The following is a 13,124-nucleotide window of genomic DNA, read 5'->3' as shown; positions in this document are numbered from 1 at the left end:
TTAAAAACTTCAGCACAGTGCAGGAAATTTGGCATTTTTACAATGAAGGACTCAAAAAGAAAGTGTTGGGATTAGTGAGAGATGATCATTTCTGACGTCACCCATCTGTCTTTGTAAAAGGAAAATAACACTTTGAATTGGACAAAACAAATTGAGTGAATTCTGAGGAAGTTCTTGATGTGACTTTTTTTTCTTCACTTTCCATCAACAGTGCAACAACGGACATTTATTAATAGATTCTAAAAGCACTGATTTTACGACAGCTACAGAATCGGAAGAATTATTTTGTAGCATCAGAAACATCTGGAACATGCTTAATTAGTGAAAAATCAGGTGATGTGCATTCCTAGGTGCTATATTTTTTTTTTTTTTTTTTTTGCCAGGTGCTAACTAGGAGCAGGGTTCTCCCCAAACAATGGAATAACGGCACTGTGCCATTATACTGCCATCCAGTGCTGCTATACTTTGGTGTCATCTCACAATGTTTTAGCGCGAGACTTTGTGGGAAACTGACAGTACACAAACCCGTGTTGTGGGGAAGTTTCACATAAACAACTTCAGCTCTTCATTTTATCCTGTTTACATCCAGACGACACAAACCATGACAAAACACAAGCGTTACATGAAGCCCAATGATCAGAGGATGATATCTCCATTTTTTTGTTTCATCTTAGCAGTAACTTCAGCCCGTGCGGGGTGCTGCGATCGGCGGTCTGTTCGGGGAGGGAGCACACCAGCACCCAGGGAAGTGCATAAGCAAACCGATCGATGCTGTGCCACGGGATCGACCAGATCGCAGGCTAACAACAGGCCCTGTGACAGTGAACGGCAGAATGGAAATCGAAATTCTTCATGGAGAGAGACACACACTTTCATTCTCTGAGATTTTGGTGCTGGATAGCGGCACACATTATTTCCATTCTTCCATGTTTTAAAGGACATGTCGCACCGAGTGACTTATCAAATGAGCTAACACTTCCGAGTGTGTCCGGCAGCGTTTCTTCGAGGAAAATGCCCCAGCGTGCTTGAATGGAATGCATCTGTTAACGTTACGAACGGAGTCACAGAGTAATTGCAAAGTTTACATAAGTGTGATATCATGTTATGATGACTCGGTTTTAAGTGATAACTGTTCATTCTGAACAGTCACGGTAAAAACAGCAGCCGCCTCCCACTGTGAGAAACTTAATCAACACAGCCTGTTAGTCTCTTTCCATTCCATTCTTCCATTCTTTTTTGCAAGAAGGAAGGCATAATAATTGCTTTAGTCCTGTGTAAATTGGTTTCAGTATCAAATTTTGTTATTTCTTGCGCTGCAAGTTAATCATTAGCACTTACATTTTTCAGGGAGGAAAGCTGGACCTTTTCTTTTTCAGCCAATATAGAGGGGTGTCAAAATTTGAATCACAATTCACACTTTGAAGTGAATGACCCCAGCCTGGTTATACTGTGACTTGGGAATTCAAACTTTTCGAATTGAAAAGTATGCAGGGGAAATGTGTAACACTCCCACATTTTAAATTTCTTTTCTGTATATTCTTTTTTCTTTCAAATAAGTTCACATTCTTTCACATTCGTAACATGTATACTGTGTGTCATTCACTAATCAACAATTTAGCACAGAGTCAGAACAGAAACAGTACTAAAAACAGTACTTAATAATAACATGTATACTGTGTGTCATTCACTAATCAACAATTTAGCACAGAGTCAGAACAGAAACAGTACTAAAAACAGTACTTAATAATAACATGTATACTGTGTGTCATTCACTAATCAACAATTTAGCACAGAGTCAGAACAGAAACAGTACTAAAAACAGTACTTAATAATAATAAAGTTCTATCTAATCTAATAGTTTTTCATTGTTATCTTAGGACTTCAGGACACACGGTCAGACAGGACCCCGAGTGGAAGCGTTGTGTGCCGCTTCGGGTGATAGTTGCCGCTATACTAAAAATTTCTGGTGAGAACCCCGAGGAAGTAACGATCTTCCTACTGGATGAAATGGAACAAATTTCTAACTGACTGCTTGTGAAAACAGCACTGTGTTAACCCTGACACGCTAAAGCAGCTGCAGACTTTTTCGTTTTTTTAGATGTCAGTGTGACCGTTGGAGTCAGAGTCCAGTGTCGAGTCAGTGTGACCGTATTCTACGGGGTATAAGGTAATGGCATCCTACCAACAGTTGGGCAGGTTGAGCGTGATGCTCCCTTGTATTTGAGCTCCAAAGCATATGTAGCCGATGGTACCGAGGCTGAGGTAGAGGAAGGTGACCAGGCCCATGCCCAAATACAGAACCATGGTGAAACTCTGAGGCCTCTGCATCTTATTTTCCAGAGGAAGAACCTGCAGAACGGCAGACAACATGACAAACTAACAGGACAACTGACCAACAAGACCACTTTATGTGTGCAGAAGCATGAACAAAGTATTTCTGGAGCTAGAAGAAAATATCTTACAATTACTCTTTTGCTTTGCAGATGAGAAGTGTCCAGATTAATGCAAGGGGTTTTTATGAAGGCAAAAACTGCTCACTAATTCCATAAGTTGTGTAGATCATGCACACCAAGATGGCATGCAAGGGCTTTTTCCCCTGCAAAGGTCAAAGGCCAAGGTCACTGAAAGTTTTTTTTTTTCCAAGACTGCAAATGTCTTCTTCAGTGACCTGCAGTTACTAAAGGCTGACTGTTAATGTGCTCGCTCTGTGATGCTGGGAAGGTCTTCTTGTCGTATGTCACAAATAGGTGTCAATTTGCGTTACATGGTCAAAACACTATGGATAAACACTTCAGATTTAATGGAAAATGCATTAGAGCACGAAACTGTTTTGGCCATTTTCTCAAAATAGGGTACCTGTGATGAATTACTCATATCTCACTTGATACAACTGTTTTTTTGTAAAAAGAAGAAGAAAGACGCCTCTTTCAGATAAAACAATCCACTTTTCAAATTGTGTACTTGAAGGTCCCTGCCCCAAGCTTTGAAAATCAAAAAAATTTTACCTTTTTCATGGGCGGAAATTGCTATTCAATATACAGGACAGTTTACAAGTCTCTAATTACACCAGGAGACTTCTTAAAGCACATAGCCAGGTCAGTTTCAGTGTACCTGAGATGTTTCAATGTTTAGTGGAAGCAAATGCACACATAACATCCTCATGGTCCTGATTCTGAAGGAGGAACTGACCATCTCCCTCAGTTAAGTCTAGCCCAAACGTACATCACACATCCAGCCGGAATAATAGTTGAACTTTTGCTCCTCTTGTACACTAAACCCCTCTTGGTTGACTTGACATATTCATAGAAAAATCCTCTGAGAGTGCAAGTCCCATGAAGAATAATGGTGGCCATCACAAGAAAGTTCTTCCGAAGAGTGACCACACCTTCTGAAGTAAATGCAATAAAAAGTAGTCACTGAGCTATTCGATGTTAGGCCTGATTGCCACCCCACACTTTCCGCAAACATCATTCATACATAGGGTTGTCAGACAAAACCATCTTAGGTTCACTTTCCTCAGAATCAGATTGTGGTTAGTCATCTCCAGTTTTCCTCTGATTCCACAGAACCAGAAACTCTAACCAATCGGAAGGCATCCTACGGAACTCTTGTTTTCAAAACTGCCAAAATCCCCAACCTAAACAACTAACGCAGTAACAAGAGAGCAGCCTTGTTTTCAATACACCTGTTCACCAACTGAGGCAATTGAGTGTAACTGGCGAGTACCTTTGATGTTTGGAACTGACCACTTCGTGGAATAGCTGAAATATCTTCACTCCCACAAAGAAAAACCTACGGCAGTGGAGAGATGCATTTTTTGTCAATGCAGCCACCCCTAAGTATCTACAGCCAAAGTAATAAAAGTCCTTTGCAGAAGAATTGTGGTGTCAGGGTTGTGAATAACTTTCCGGGCTTCTGTTTTGAGGTAGCCAGAAGAAGAGTCAACTTCGCCTTTTCTGTAGCCACTCCAAGAATAATTCTGTATTACAGGTACCGCAAACTCAGTCTCACTGTCTGATACATCTCTGAACAATGAACGCTTTTATATTGGCTGCACATCATCTGTTCTCTGATGCGGAATACGAGGTCTGTTAGAAAACTATCTGACCTTTTATTTTTTTGCAAAAACCATATGGATTTGAATCACAGTGATGCATCAGCCAAGCTTGAACCTTCGTGCGCATGCTTGAGTTTTTTCACAGCCTGTCGTTGCGTCATTCGCCTGTGAGCAGGCTTGTGTGAGCAGATGGTCCAACCCCTCTCATCGGATTTTTATTGCAAATAAAATGTCTGAACGATTTGGGATCTTTGCTGCATCAATTTTTTCCAGAAACTGTGAGAGACCTCCAGGTGGACCCATTTGGAAAAATTCAGATGGCTTTCAGGGCCGATTTTATGGGGATTACACAGATTAAGGAGTGCTCCAGCCGGTTTAAAGACCACCCACAGCGGCTGAGAGCGCGGCGCACTCCGAGCGCCGATCGACAGGTTGAAACCCCACTGAAACAACCACATCATTTCCAAAGTGAAGGCTTTGTTGATCCGGGACGTCGTCTGACTTCCACAGAAATGGCAGAAGACGTGGACATCAGCACTTTTTCGGCACATTCCACTGTTACAGGAGTTTTTGTCATGGAAAGAGAAGCGGAGGGATGCACCACGGAGCCGCTCATGGCGCGGACAAAAGCACCTCCGTGTTGGTCTCACAGGACGGCTTTCAGATGGCTTTCAGACGGCTTTCGGTGGCTTTTCAGTCGTGTGACTATCCGAGAAATTGTGGATGAGCTGGACATGCCAGAACATGTCCTGTGAGGCTTCATCACGGCGTTGCTTTGCCCCATGCGGCTCCGTCCTGAAGCATGAATGTCTCCGCACGTCTGTCTCCATGTGCCGAAAAAGTGCTGATGTCCACGTCTTCTGCAATTTCTGTGGTAGTCAGACGATGTCCCGGATCAACACAGTGTTCAGTTTGGAAATGAACGGCACATTCCACTGTTACAGGAGTTTTTGTCATGGAAAGAGGAACAGAGAAATTCGCGCGTAGGGACGGAGCCGCATGGCGCAAAGCAACGCCGTGATGAAGCCTCACAGGACATGTTCTGGCATGTCCAGCTCATCCACAATTTCTCGGATAATCACACGACTGAAAAGCCACCGAAAGCCGTCTGAAAGCCATCTGAAAGCCATCCTGTGAGACCAACAAGGAGGTGCTTTTGTCCGCGCCATGAGCAGCTCCGTGGCGCATCGCTCCGCTTCTCTTTCCATGACAAAAACTCCTGTTAATAGTGGAATGTGCTGAAAAAGTGCTGATGTCTACGTCTTCTGCCATTTCTGTGGTAGTCAGACGATGTCCCGGATCAACACAGCGTTCAGTTTGGAAATGAACGGCACATTCCACTGTTACAGGAGTTTTTGTCATGGAAAGAGGAACAGAGAAATTCGCGCGTAGGGACGGAGCAGCATGGCGCAAAGCAACGCCGTGATGAAGCCTCACAGGACATGTTCTGGCATGTCCAGCTCATCCACAATTTCTCGGATAGTCACACGACTGAAAAGCCACCGAAAGCCGTCTGAAGCCATCTGAAGCCGTCCTGTGAGACAACAAGGAGGTGCTTTTATCCGCGCCATGAGCGGCTCCGTGGCGCATCGCTCCGTTCTCTTTCCATGACAAAAACTCCTGTTAACAGTGGAATGTGCTGAAAAAGTGCTGATGTCCACGTGTTTCTGCCATTTCTGTGGAAGTCAGACGACATCCCGGATCAACAAAGCCTTTACTTTGGAAATGATCTGGTTGTTTCAGCCTGTCGATTGGCGCTCGGAGTGCGCCATGCTCTCAGACGCTGTGGGCGGTCTTTAAACAGCTGGAGCACTCCTTAATCTGTGTAATCCCCATAAAATCGTCCCTGAAAGCCATCTGAATTTTCCGAATGGTGTTCACCTGGAGGTCTCTCACAGTTTCTGGAAAAATTTGATGCAGCAAAGCTCCAAATCGTTCAGACATTTTATTCGCAATAAAAATCCGACGAGAGGGGTGGACCACTTGCTCACTCAAAGCCTGCTCACAGGCAAATGACGCAACCCGACAGGCGTGAAAAAACTCACGCATGCGCACACGAAGGTTCAGCCTGGCTGATGCAATCACACGTGATTCAAATCCATGTGGTTTTTGCAAAAAATAAAAAGGTCGGATAGTTTTCTAACAGACCTCGTACTACTGGACAGCCTAATTTGCGCAACTGTGGCATGAGAATTTCTTTGAGCAGTGATTTACAGTTATTGTTATGCAACAGGTCATTCATATCACTAGCCAGCATTCCTTCACGTGGGAACTTTCCTACTTGGTCTTCAGGAATGACTGGCTGTGTAAATACCACAGAGTGAATTGTCATTTGCTGCTTCCTCCAATGTTGTGTTTGAACTTCTTCCTGGAATGTTACTCAATAATTTCAGAAAAAGTGCAAGTTCTAAGGCTGTGTGGCTGTCAATGAGATTCTCTATCAACTTCTGCCATTGTCTATGCTGCCATCTGGCAGATGTTACGGAAAATTCTTCTCATGGAAACAAGTAGATGGTTTATCAAGTCCATTGGTTTCCTGTTTGTCTAGCTGAAGAGTACTGAAATGGCCCCTTTCTTATTTGTGTGAGGTTTCCTACCAAATTTGAACCATGTTACAGTACTGACATCAGTTTTCTCTGATTCATTGATTTTAAAAAGGTTTAATCCCAGTGGTGGGCACAGCTAACCAAAAAGTTAGCTTCGATAACCATTAATCAGATAACTAAAAATTGAGTTTTTGTGTTGTTGCTTGGTTTGGAAATTTGAATTGTTCAAATAAGAGTCATCTTGGCAGTCTTGTCAAAACTGCTGGAAAAATCTCAGGCAGTCAGCAGGCCGGGGTAATGTCCATTTATAACAGACAGGTCCTGAGAAAGGCTAATGCTGTTCTGGATTGTTCTAAATCATCCACTGAAAAAAGAGTTTGAGCTTCTGCCCTCAGGCCGTCGTTTTAGGGCTCCTATGAGGAGGACTAAAAGATTTCAGGTCTCGTTTATTCCTAGTGCAATTTCATTACTCAATGGCAATTAGCCCTTGATGTTGTTTATTTTGCACTACTATTGCTTATTTGCACATCCACATATTGCATTTTTGCAATACTTTTTGTTTTTGGCATGGACTCTGGATTGAATATTTGACATTGTATGGGTATTGTTTTTATTTTATTTTATTATTATGTTTTACTTTTATTACTAAGCTTAGTGATAAAGGTTACTTAGTTAGTTATTATTATTAAGTTTATTCCTTTGTTTCCTTCCTTGTTTGATTTTAGACTTTTAATTGGGTCTTATTTTCACTGTTGATATTGTTATCTTTGTGTACCTTGTCCTTTGTGTGCTCCTGCTGCAACATTAATTTCCCTTTATGGGACAATAAAGAAATTCTGATTCTGATTCTGAAAAAAAGTTATCTTTTATGACGATAAACTGATAAACTGCTAAAAAATGTATCTTTATTACAGATAACTGATAACTGATAACTATTAGCAGTGATTTGGACGCGGCCACATCGGATTACACTGTCGGCTTCTGACAAACCAGTTTCACTTTAAGCACCACAGGGGCTGCTGGGTAAATTCAAGGATCACAAACACAAAGAACGCACGAAAAATGAATAAACAAAAAAATAAAGTCACAGTTTATCTCGGTATTAGATACACCGTCATTTATGAACTAAAAGCTGCCGCTTTTTTCACACGTTTTCAACCCTGCGGCTTAAACAACCGAAATGCATCCATTAATGCATTGATTGGCAGAGTAAAATACATGTAGTAAATATAAATTCTTACCTGTTAGTTTTAGTGGGATTCATCTGAATAAATAATCCACATAAAGCATCCTTTTTTAAAATCCAAAACAGTGCCTAAATGTGAAGAAAAGTCCCTCCCTCTGCACTCACAGCTGCACCGTGAGAGCTCCTCTCCCCCACCGAGTCTTGGCAATTAAATTACAGACACAAAGAAATAAAATAAAATAATGTTAAAATTAGTCTGTTTTGTTTTTGTGTCGAGTGGACAAGTCACTGAAACATCCAAAGCGAACCTGAACTGAACTGAACCTGAACCCCTGTGTGGATGTGCATGTGTACAAGTAAGGTGTGTACTTTAACTTAATTGTTTTAATATGGTTTTTTATCTGTTTTATTATGCTGTTTTAATTGTGAATTATATTATGGGAATGTGCAATATGCTGAATATTCCATAGGTATGCAAGCAGTGTACTGTTTTGTTGTTGTATTTATTGATTTTTGAGACAGAAATGTTTGCAAAGCACTTGAGGTCCAAGACAAATTTCCCTTTGGGGACAATAAAAAATATCGTATCGTAACTACACTACCCATAATTCTCCCTGTCGACCGGCCAATCACGTTTTATGATTAATGATGACGTCATCAGCAAGTGACAGGCAGCCAGTCTGCTCAGTGGCTATAAACACACCATAAACGGACTAAAATGTTTGATTTTAGGGTTTACAAACGTTTTTGACCATTAAACTTTACCAGCAAAGAAAATGTTATCGGACTGAAAGTTATCAGAACTGAATTTATCGGAAGATAATTGGTCCGATGATGGTTTTAAAACTTATCTGAGGGGGGGCTTCCGGTGACTCCATGCTGGCTGCAGCCTAAAAGACACGCTCCGTCCAGATTAGTTTATTTCCTAACTAAACCAGCAAATTACTCGGCATTTCTTTTCTCTTTTTACTAAATAGACATGGCATCATCTTTGAGAGTTAAAGGACAAACGAGGCAGGATTCTGCCAAGGAGAAAGGTGACAATTTGAAACAGCTCACTCTGATGCAAACACCGAGCGAGCCCACAGTTGCTAATGCTAACATCCGTGCCTCTGAGTCGAAAATACTGGCTGAACTTGAGAAACTAAGGAAAGACACCCAAGAGGGCCACACGCAGACACAACTTTCCTTGACAAGACTGGAGACATCATTTTGATCTAAAAGAAGATTTCACAGAATTACAGAAGCGAACTGCGAAGCGGAGGACCGCATTAGCGCCCAGGAAGACACTGCAAAATGCCATGAGTGAGCCCTTCGTTATCTGCTGCACAGAGAAATGGATTTGACTGCAAGATATGATGAGATGCAAAATCGACTGAGGCATAACAATATGAGAATTTATCAAGTGGCTGAAGACAGTGAGGGAAGAGAAGTCAAGCTTTTCGTACATGAGCTGTTTAATTCCGCTCTTCACCTTCCTCCCGACCTTAACATCGTCATAGAGAGGGCCCACAGAGCTCCTGCCGGTAAGCCACGCAGCCCTGAAGCTGCCCCGCGCTCTCTGGTTGTCAGATTTTTGGACTTCTCAGTCAAAGAAACCGTGTTACGACAGGACAGGGAGCAGAGAAAAGTCATGTACAACGGAAGACAAATCTACTTTGACCACGATTTCTCTCCCGAGTTGCAGAAAAAGAGAGCGCTGGTGCGGGTCGCAGTAAAGCAGCTAAAAGTGAAGAACATCAGAGCAAAGTGTATTTTCCCCGCACAGCTCAGAGTATTCATGGAGGACTGCGTGAAGACCTACCCCACACTGACCGATGCTTTGCCGGCACTTGAGAAGCTGGGGATACACGCATGAGGGAACGAACGGGAGCTGCTGGAGACGGAGCTGTCCCGAGACGGGTGGAGCACCGTGGGAAGGAGAGCAAATCGGGGCCCAGCAGGTCTCTCCCACGCCGAGATCAAAACTTTCTTTAATACTGAGGGCTGATTTACACTCCGGCCGAGTTCATCTGACTGATTTAACCAGTACACGTTAGGAGAGGAAAAGTGAAGATTTTCAGCATGGACGGGACGTAAGAAACAGTGAGTGGAGTACCACCAATCCACAGGTAAAGTCACTCCAAAACGCTCTGGAAGCTACAGCGACAGCGCACACGTTGTGCCTTTTTCCCTCGGAGGACCAGTCACCATCCTCCGCCCAGGATAGATCGGGGGCTGGGTCTTTTCTGACTTAATCAGGTTTGAGAGCTAGAGTTTGTATATATTAATAATTCAGTTTGATCCAGTCGGGTATGTGGAAGCACATACTGTTCGTTTTGTTCATTAATTGTTCATTTGTTACTGTTCATTTTGTCCTGAGACTCAAATTGGGCCATTATTCTGTTATATGCTATGATTCTTTATGTGAATTCTTTGTTTATGTGTGGGTGAAACATGATAAGAGTACAAATTACAAAATATTTGGCATAACATTTAATGACTGTTATAATCTGTGTTACTTATAACGTTAAGGGTTTGGATAACCCAATTAAAAGAAAAAAGTGTTAAATCAGCTAAGAAAACTTAATTGTACTGTGGCAATGCTCCAGGAAACACACCTTTCAGAAAAAGAACATATAAAGTTGAGAAGAGAGTGGATAGACCAGCAATACATCATATCAAAGTGGGAGGAAAAGGGGTGGCGCAATACTTTTCAACAAGTCCATATATTTTTGTCACAAGAAAACCTTCAGTGACAAGGAGGGAGATATGTAATGGTGACTGGCTGTTTGGGGGGCATTAAAATACACTACTTAATCGTATGCTCCAAATGAGGATTGCCCAATTTCTTTAAAAATATTACATCCTTTACAGCAGATAAAGCGGAGGGAATTATTCTATAGGGGGTGATTTTTAATTGTGTTTTACAAACGTCTACAGACCGACTACCTGCTGATTTTGGTCCAAAGTCCAGAAAATCTCACACACTTTGCGCACTGAAGGATGAGTTGGGTTTGGTAGATGTGTGGCGCAATCTGCATCCCAGGGAAAAGATTTTAGTTTGTCTCAACAGGTTCATGGCAGCCACTCAAGGTTAGATATGTTTCTGATGTCAGGAGCAGACTTCTACAGAGCAACCCAATGTGATATAGAAGCAATTACCATCTCAGATCATGCTCCAGTCTCCTTAAAAATAAGGATGAGTTCAAATAATATTTTTAAATACTGGAGAGCAAATGTATCTATTCTAAATAATGAAATGGTTTTACAGACAATTAAAAAAGGGTTAATAGAGTATATTCAATTTAATGATAATGGTATGGTCTCTCCATCTGTGTTATGGGAAGGGGCTAAAAGTGTTCTAAGGGGAAACATAATTTCAATCTCATCTAAAATAAAAAGAGACAGGCTTGCAGAACAGTTAAAATTGGAAAGTAAAATTAAAACTTAGAAGTAATATACCAAAGAACACAAAACAAAGACACACTTAATATGCTAAAGAAAAATAGACAGAAATGAAACGATTTACTAACATATAAAGTAGAGGGACAGCTCCGATTCACAAACCAAAAATATTATGAGTTTGGTAACAGGGCCAGTCAGCTGTTGGCATTTCAGTTGCGAAAATCACAATCAAGCAGAGCAGTCATAAGTTAAATGCCCAAGTCTGGGGATATGATGTTTCAGCCCAAGGACGTGGCAAATGCGTTTGCCATGTACTATCAAGAACTGTACAAGGAAGAAAGCTGTCAAAATAAAGGGATAAAGTTGAGACCTTGTAAATTCAATAAATCTTAACAAACTGACCGAGGAGGAGACTAATGCAATAACAGGTCCAATTACAAGAGAAGAAATTAAAAATTCTATTCTAAAACCTAAGAACAATAAATCCCCAGGGGTGGACGGTTTTCCAGGAGAGTATTACAAAGTACTGGTCCAAGAGCTTGTCCCACTTTGAATAAAGTGTATAACTATGCACTTTTAGAGGGTGATCCTCCTCAGTCATGGTCTGAAGCTATTATAAGCGTCATCCATAAAGATGATGAAGACCCGACTGTGTTCATCTTATCGACCCATCAGCCTCCTGTGTGTGGACCTTAATATACTTATAATATACTTAATATACGTAAACAGAATACAAAAGTATATAGGAAGCTTGTGAAACCTGATCAAACTGGCTTTATCACCCAGAGACATGGAACTGATAATGTTCAAGAGCTTTTAAACCTCCAAATAGTCGCATAGAAAAGAAAACACCCCATCAATGCTTCTCGGCTTGGATGCTGAGAAGGTATTTGATCGGGTTAGACTGGGACTTTCTACAGCAGACAATAAGATACATGGGCTTCAATGAGGTATTCATAAAAGGGTCCAGCCTTTTTATTAGAATCCAAGGTCACGAGTGAGGGTCAATGGTCATTGCTCTGATTTTTTTTTCATTGGGATGCGGCACTAGGCAGGGCGAACTTCTTTCTCCCTCTTTATTTGCTCTGTATACAGAACCATTAGCCAAACTTATAAGATCCAACCCTTCCATACAAGGAATAAGAGATGAATCCAATGTACAACATAAACTGTCGCTTTTTGCAGATGATATTTTGTTATTCCTGGAGAATCCTAGAATTTCTGTTCCTGCTCTGCTCCATAGCCTTGAAGAGTATAGTTTGGTATCAGGTTATAAAATCAACACTAACAAGTTGGAAGCTTTGATGATTTCAGGGGACTGGCCATCACAATTGAATAATCTGGTTTCATTCAGACACTCCAAACAAGGGTTCAGATACTTAGGAGTAATTCTCACATCTAAGACTACACAGTTATTCTCATCTAATTATGATAAATTGCTGAAAGAAATTAAGATGGACTTAAACAGATGGGATGTACTACCGCTCTCCCTCCTGGGGAGAATTGAATGTATAAGAATGAATATTCTTCCTAGACTATTATTTCTGTTCCAAAACATCCCTGTTTTAATCCCACAATCCACTTTTAAATTATTGAATAAATTAATTTCAAAATTTATTTGGCAGAACAAAAGACCACGAGTACGTCGTAAAATCTTAATGACTCCTAAGGAAAATGGAGGATTAAATCTGCCGAACTTCAGACTGTATTATTGGGCGGCCCAAATTAAGGCTATGGTGGCATGGATCATTAGTGATCCAGAGAAGCAATGGGTCTCTGTGGAAGAATATTTTGTACCAGGATTTACCCTAGCACAACTTCCATTTCTCAGCATGCAGGCAATGAAAAAAATTTAAATTACAAATATTTGGGTCAAACATACCTTAACAATTTGGAATAGGATTCAAAAGCAGTTAAAGGGAAAGGTTGTTCTCTCACGAGCTATGCC

The 13,124-nt window shown here is 41.3% G+C and overlaps 1 protein-coding gene across 1 annotated transcript in view; it reads right to left on the bottom strand.

Moving 5' to 3' along the window:
- The window catches only part of slc36a1 (solute carrier family 36 member 1), a 122,354-nt gene that overhangs the window by 53,402 nt on the left and 55,828 nt on the right, over positions 1–13,124 (bottom strand). Inside the window, exon 10 of the mRNA XM_034182312.1 lies at positions 2,183–2,349. Coding sequence (XP_034038203.1) covers positions 2,183–2,349 — 167 coding nt within the window. The remainder of the gene's footprint in view (positions 1–2,182; positions 2,350–13,124) is intronic.

Source organism: Thalassophryne amazonica, chromosome 11 (assembly GCF_902500255.1).
Source record: "Thalassophryne amazonica chromosome 11, fThaAma1.1, whole genome shotgun sequence".
NCBI classification, from domain to species: Eukaryota; Metazoa; Chordata; class Actinopteri; order Batrachoidiformes; family Batrachoididae; genus Thalassophryne; species Thalassophryne amazonica.
This window is presented reverse-complemented; position numbering and strand designations above follow the sequence as displayed.